At 50.0% G+C, this 7,155-nt stretch overlaps 1 protein-coding gene across 6 annotated transcripts in view; it reads left to right on the top strand.

Moving 5' to 3' along the window:
* The first annotated feature begins 1,641 nt into the window (after positions 1-1,641).
* The window catches only part of pelo (pelota mRNA surveillance and ribosome rescue factor), a 29,882-nt gene continuing 24,368 nt past the window's right edge, over positions 1,642-7,155 (top strand). For all 6 annotated transcript variants that reach the window (XR_011887724.1, XM_072271889.1, XM_072271888.1 and 3 more), the window contains exons 1-3: positions 1,642-1,732; positions 3,458-3,550; positions 5,399-5,549. Coding sequence is in view for 5 of the 6 variants with exons in the window: in XM_072271889.1 (XP_072127990.1) it covers positions 1,692-1,732; positions 3,458-3,550; positions 5,399-5,549 (285 nt within the window). In the remaining variant the exon portion in view is untranslated. The remainder of the gene's footprint in view (positions 1,733-3,457; positions 3,551-5,398; positions 5,550-7,155) is intronic.

The raw sequence follows: 7,155 nt of genomic DNA, 5'->3' as shown, positions 1-7,155 counted from the left end.
AAATTAACACATTCCCATGTTTATCAGGGATGGAATTTATCTCCTGTGGTGCTCAACGCTTTTGAAACACCTTTACGTTACCTGTGGATGCTGCGTGTTCTTTTTCCACAGCTACCCAGGCACAGGCATGTTCCCTGAACATTGCCAGGCAGTTATCCTGGGCAGAACCCTCCGCTGCCCATCTCCAGGACCCACAGATAACTATCCTGGCCAGCCCCAGAAGCAGGTTAACTAGGACATCCTCCTCCCTCCTGGATGACCAAAGGTGAAGAGGGTGGGGCTAAAGTGCAGCCAGAAGGTGAGAAATAGCCCCCCCCCCAAGGCATGCAGATAGAGGCTGCAGCCTGATGGCATGAGCGTCAATTTTTCTCTCGCCTTGTCTCCTTGCCTGCCCATCACCTCCCTCTGGTGCTCCTCCCCCTTTTCATGGCCTCTGTCCTCTCTATCAGACTCTGCCCTTCTCCAGCCCTGTATCTCTTTCACCAATCAACTTCCCAGCTCTTTTATCCCTCCCCCTCCAGGTTTCACCTATCACCTTGTGCTTCTCTCTCCTCTCCTTTCCCCCACCTTTTAAATCTACTCCTCAGCATTTTTTCTCCAGTCCTGCCGAAGGGTCTCGGTTGGAAATGTTGACTGTACTCTTCTTCATTGATGCTGCCTGGCCTGCTGAGTTCCTCCAGCATTTTGTGTGTGTTGCTCCTGACTCCTCCCCCTGCTCTCAGACTACCCGACATTTTTCCAACAAGTAGAAGGGTGGGTCATGGTGCAAATCCTGCAGTATTTGGACCTGTGACCTCACAGAAGTACCTTGGAAGTGCCGGAGCTGCAGATCGTTCAGTGCATCCTTCTCCTGGTATTCCTGCCATAGCTGAGGGTGCCGGATGGTGGGCTCAAGACGGGACTCTTAAGTCGAGCAACTCTCTCTCGTGCTGTTTGATCTCAGAGTCCCGCCTCTTGTCAAACCCCTAGTGTACTTGTGTGGGCACATGGCCAAGTGGTCAAGGCATTGGACTAGTGACCTGAAGGTCGTGAGTTCGAGCCCCAGCTGAGGCAACGCGTTGTGTCCTTGAGCAAGGCATTTAACCACACATTGCTCTGCAATGACACCGGTGCCAAGCTGTATGGGTCCTAATGCCCTTCCCTTGGACAACATCAGTGTCGTGGAAAGGGGAAACTTACAACTGCTGGTCTTCCATACTGTGCCTGCACCCTGGAGAGTGAAGACTTTCCAGGCACAGATCCATGGTCTTGCAAGACTAACGGATGCTTTAAGAGTAGTGGAGCAGACTTGAGGGGCCAAATAGCCTAATTCTGCTCCTACGTCTTATGTGTGTAGAAACATATAGCAAAACGTGTTGTTTGTGTTAATAAACAATACAATCTGAGCAGAATTAGCTCATTCGGCCCATCAAACCTGTTTTCCCATAGTGATCAGACTGGCTTCCTTCCTAATCACATACTCACGAACATATTAATCTCCGTTTTAAATATAAGCAGGACCACCAACAACAAAACCAGCAAAACCCACAACCTCCCGCACCCTTCTACCCCACTCCGAATTTCACATGCCCTTTTCCTGGTGCAGCCAGTACTAAAGATGGCGGCGGCCGAATCTGGGGTTGCCAGTATCCGTGACGTCAGGCAGGCCGCGGCGCGTGCCTGGCCGGGTGTCCGGGAGCCGGAGGTCCACCATGAAGCTCCTCAGCAAAATGATCGAGCGGGACAACTCGGGGTGAGGCGCGGCGGTTACTGAGCGACGGGGTGGGGCTGGGAAGGGGGGGTGGTGGCTGTATCGGTCTAGTGACCTCCGCCCTCGGTCCGGCGTGGTGTAATTTCCCCTGAATGACGTTCCACAGTCTCCACCGGGCAGAAGATACTCCCTGGTTCCCTGCCCCCTCTTTAGGTTTTTCCCGGGGATCCCTTCTGCCCCACTTCCAGTTTTCCCAGTTTACCTGGGTTCTACCTGCTCCACTTCCATTTTCCCTGAATTTTCCTACCCCGCTTCAGGTTTACCTATCCTGCTTCCGGTTTTCCTACGTTTTCTGTTGCCCCACTTCCGGTTTTCATGTTTCACCCCTCCTGACCCACTTGCCCCTCTCCCAACACCCCCCCCCCGCTTTCCTTCTCCTGTGTCCTGGGTTTCGCAGTTTTCACATGCCCTACTTTCCAGTTCCCACTGTCCCACTTCCTATTTTCCACAGCCCACTTCCAGGTTTCCCTGCTCAGCTTTCCAGTTTTTCCAGCCCTGGCCTCCAGTTTTCCTCGTTCCCAGTCTTGCCTGCATTTTGACCCTGGCCCTTCTGATTTTTGCCAGGCTCTCCCCACTGATTCCTCTGCCCCCTCACTCCCCCCCCAAAACTATCTGCTCCCTCCCTCTTGACCCCAGCCAGGGGGAGATTGGTGATGGACATGTTCTTGCTCTTGTCCACATCAACGGCACTGAAGCTGAGAGTGTAGGGAGCTTCAAGTTCCCGAGTGAACATCACCAACAACATCCCCGGATCCAACCATGTTGATGCCATAACCAAACAAAAACACACCAATGCCTCCATTTCCTGAGGAGGCTAAAGACATTTGACATTTTTTGCTATCAGCCCTCACCAATTTTTAGCAATGCACCGCAGAAAGCATCCTGTCAGGGTGCGGCAGAGCTGGGTATGGCAACAGCTCAGGGATTCGCGGACACAACTCAGCACACCATGAAAACCAGCCTCCCCTCCTCAGTAAAGCAGCCAGCACAATCAACGATCCCACCCACTCTGGGCATTCTCTCTTCTCCCCCCTCCCACTGGGCAGGAGATACGAAAGCCTGAAAGTACATCTCGCTAGCTGTTACTCTGTCGTTATGGACCATTCAGAAATCTGATGGCAGAGGGGAGGAAGCTCAAAAGTTCAAACTAAATTTATTATCAAGGTCCCCATATACTGCCCTGCGATTGGCTTTCACGCAGGCATTCACAGTAGAGCAATAGAGTCAAGGAAGAGCTACACACAACAAAGACTGTTCCTCAAACGATGAGTGTGGGTCTCCAGGCTGCTGTACCTCCACCATGATGGTGGTAGTGAGAAGAGAGGATGTCCCAGATGGTGACAGTCCTTGATAATGGATCCCTCCTTGAGGCACTACTTGGAGGTGTCCTCGATGGTGGTGTCCTGTTTGTGCTGGTGATGGATCCAGCTGAGTCTACAGTCCTCTGCAGCCTCTTGTGTTCCTGTGATCTGGAGCCAACGTAGGGGTGGAGATGCAGCCAGCTGGAATGCCCTCCACCACCCATTTGATGAGCCTTTGGTGAGCTCCAGAATCTGCTCAGACTCCTAATGAAGTATGGCCGCCAGCCTGCCTTCTTCGTGATTCCATCGCTGTATTCAGACCAGGATATATCCTGTGAGCTGTTGATGCCCTGAACTGTACCTCGGTACGTGTGACAGTAACAGCCAATTTCTTTCCCCCCTTTAGCCAGGTGACTCTGATGCCAGAGGAGGCTGAGGACATGTGGCACACCTACAATCTCCTCAACGTGAACGACAGCTTGAGGGCTTCCACCATCAGGTGCGCAAAGCGTCCGGGAGTGAGGGGAGGCTGTGCTGAGGAGGTGGGCATGACTCTGCCGAAATTGATGCAGGTGTATAGGGTGATAAGAATCATAGATTAAGCAGACAGCCAGAGACCTTTTTCCGGGCTGTCAGGGGCTCATAGGACAGGGCATAACTTTAAGGTGATTGGAGGAAGGTATAAGGTGGTATGTTTTGTTTTTACACAGAGAGTGTTGAGGGTATGGAACGTGCTCCCATGGATGGTGGTAGAGGCCAATACATTAGGGACACTTAAGAGGCTCAAATTCAAGTTTAATTGTCTTTCAACCATACACAAATACCCATGAAACAGCCAACTAAATGAAACAGGGTTAGTCTGGAGCCAAAGTACCAACAGTCATACACAACACAAGGCACGTATAGCACATAGAAGCTAGCAGTAAAAATATGGTCCAAGTCCCTGAGTCCGTGAATGTTGCAACAGTCTGCAATTGAACACAGTACAGATTGTCTTCTGCCAAGCGAACACTGGAGGGCAGCACTGACGCCAGCTTGGTCGCTGTGCCACACCTCTGCCAGCACCGACACAGACTCCCCTCTCCTGGCGGGTGCAAACGGGCGACACCGTGGCTTGAGGTCTCGTCCTCACCAGAACCGAGGCCACGCAGCTTCCCCCGCCGTGAATTGGGCTTGCAGCATTCCACATTACCACTGCGATCACAAGAAAAGCGACTAAGACGATCACCTGCTGCTAGAATGCACACTGCCTTCGCGCATCGACTCCAACGTCTCTCTGTAGCCAGCGGCAACACTGTCCACACAAGTGCAGCTCGCAGTCCAGGCGCAGCACCATCTTGCCAGAAAACAGGCACGTGAATGAAAGTAAAATGGAGGGCTACGTGGTAGGGAAGCATTAGATTGGGTTTGAAGTTGGCTTAAAGGTCGATACAACTTTATAATCCTGCACTGTTCTGTGTTCCATGTTCACTCTTCACAAGGTCAGACCGTATTTGGAGTAGTGTGAGCCCTATATCCAAGGAAGGATGTGTGAACCCTGGAGAGAGTCCAGAGGAACTTCACAGGAATGATCCCAGGGATGAAAGAGTTAATGTTTGAGGAGCGTTTGATGTAGATTACAGAGTTCGGAAGGATAAAGGAAGGGGGAATTCTTCTGAAACCTCCCGGATGTTGAAAGGCCTGGGTAGAGTGGGCGTCTCCATCAGAAGGAGAGTCTGGGATCCGAGGGTGCAGCTTCAGAATGGGGGGACATCCATTTAGAACGGGGGTGAGGGTGAACTACTTCAGCCAGAGGGTGCTATATCTGTGGAATTTGTTGCCACAAGGGGTGGGGGACTCCGAGTCGCTGGGTGTATTTAAAGTAGCAGTCGATAGGTTTTTGACTAGTAAAGGTGGTGGGGTGAGGGTTAAGCATTATGGGAAGAAGGTGGGAGAATGGGTTCTCCAGTCATTATTGAATGGGGGAGCAGACTCGACAGGCCAAATGGTCTAATTCTGCTCCTGTGTTTTATGATCCTTTCCCTAATGTCTGCCACGGATATTTAACCAGATGAGTTCTCTCTCTGAGCCCACTGTCCGGGACACCGCAGAACAGTACAGCCACTTTCCTCCTCCCCACAATTGAAGACATCTTCAAGAGATTTATATACGAATTCAGTAGGGAGCTCCTCCCGCACTGTCCCATCATGATCTTCTGGGAAGATGGGAAGAAAGAGAATGGTGGGGTGAAAGACAGGACTAATGCCACTGACTCTCCAGTCCTCTGGGTCTTCGCCTGAGGGTCAAGAGGGCAGAACTGGAGCCTGTGACTGACCCGCATGGTCTCGTTAAATCCCCTCTCCCCCAGGAAGGTGCAGACGGAATCGGCGACGGGCAGCGTAGGCAGTAATCGCGTCCGCACGACCCTCACCATCTGCGTGGAGAACATCGACTTTGACGTCCAGGCATGCATGCTGAGAGTGAAAGGGACCAACATCCAGGAGAACGAGTATGTGAAGGTGAGTGGGCACTGGGATCATGGGCTCCCCGGAATGAGCTGCAAGATCGGATTTGATCCGGGGTGGGGGTGATAAATAGAATGATAGATAGTGAGTTACAAGCTGGGATCTAATCCAGGGGTTCGGAGATTTATATATAGAATAACAGATTCCTGGGAGTGGGTTATAGGCTGGGATTTATTCCAGAGGCTTGGGGGGGGGGGGGGCGGGGAGTTATATGTAAAATAACATCCCTGAGGGAGGGATATAGGGTGTGTGTGTGCGTGTGCGTGCGTGCTTGGGTGAAGGAATTTAGAATGTATGTCTAGTGCACATTCTGGAGCAGAGGGTGGCGGTAATGCACCATTAAACTGGAGGCCAACTGCCGTAAAACAAGATACAGACAGGGTTATAGGCTGAGATCTGATCCAGGGGTTGGGGGATTTATATATAGAATAACAAACAGATCCCTGGGAGTAGATTACAGGCTGGGATCTAATCCAGAGATTTGAGGGTGGTTTATACAGTGCCTATAAAAAGTATTCACCCTCCTTAGAAGTTTTCATGTTTTATTGTTTTACAACATCAAATCACAGTGACTTTTTGACAGTAATCAACGGGGGGAAAGAACTCTTTCATGAGAAAGTGAAAGCAAATTTCTACAAATTGGTCTAAATTTATTACAATTATTAAACACAAAATAATTGATTGTATAATTACTCACCCCCTTCAAGTCAGTGCTTAATAGATACTTTGGCAGCAATGACAGCCTCGAGTTTGTGTGGATAGGTTTCTATCAGCTTTGCACCCTGCAATTTACCTCATTCTTCTTTACAAGACTGCTCATGCTCTGTCAGATTGCATGGGAATAGTGAGTGAACAGCCTTTTTCAAGTCCAGACACAAATTCTCAATTGGATTGAGTCCTGGACTCTGACTTGGCCACTCCAGGACATTAAATTCGTTGTTTTTAAGCCATTCCTATGTAGCTTTTTCTTTATGCATGGGGGTCATTGTTTTGCTAGAAAACAAATCTCCCAAGTTGCAGTTTTCTTGCAGACTGCATCAGGTTTTCCTCCAGGATTTCCTGGTATTTTGTTGCATTCATTTTGCCCTCTACCTTCACAAGCCATTCAGGGCCTGCTGTAGTGAAGCATCCCCACAGCATGATGCAGCATACTTCAGGGTAAGCATGCTGTGTTTTTGACGATGTGCTGTGTTTTTACGCCAAACATAGTGGATAGTCTGATGGTCAAAAAGTTCAATTTTGGTTTCACCAGACCATAAGAACCTTCTTCCAACTGACTTCATAGTCTCTCACATGCCTTCTTGCAAACTCTAGCCAAGATTTCATGTGAGGTTTTTTTCAACAGTGGCTTTCTTCTTGCCACTCTGCCATAAAGCTGTAACTGGTGAAGCACCCAGGCAACAGTTGTTGTATGTGCAGTCTCTTCCATCTCAGCCACTGAAGCTTGTAACTCCAGTTGTCATAGGTCTCTTGGTGGCCTCCCTCACTAGTCCCCTTCTTGCACGGTCACTCAGTTTTTGAGGACAGCCTGCTGTAGGCAGATTTATAGCTGGGCCAATTTCCTTCCATTTCTTGATGATTGACTTAACTGCAAAGGATA

Source organism: Mobula birostris, chromosome 11, assembly GCF_030028105.1.
Source record: "Mobula birostris isolate sMobBir1 chromosome 11, sMobBir1.hap1, whole genome shotgun sequence".
Taxonomy (NCBI): Eukaryota; Metazoa; Chordata; class Chondrichthyes; order Myliobatiformes; family Myliobatidae; genus Mobula; species Mobula birostris.
Note: the sequence above shows the minus strand (reverse complement) of the source record. Positions and strands in the feature narration are given on the sequence as shown.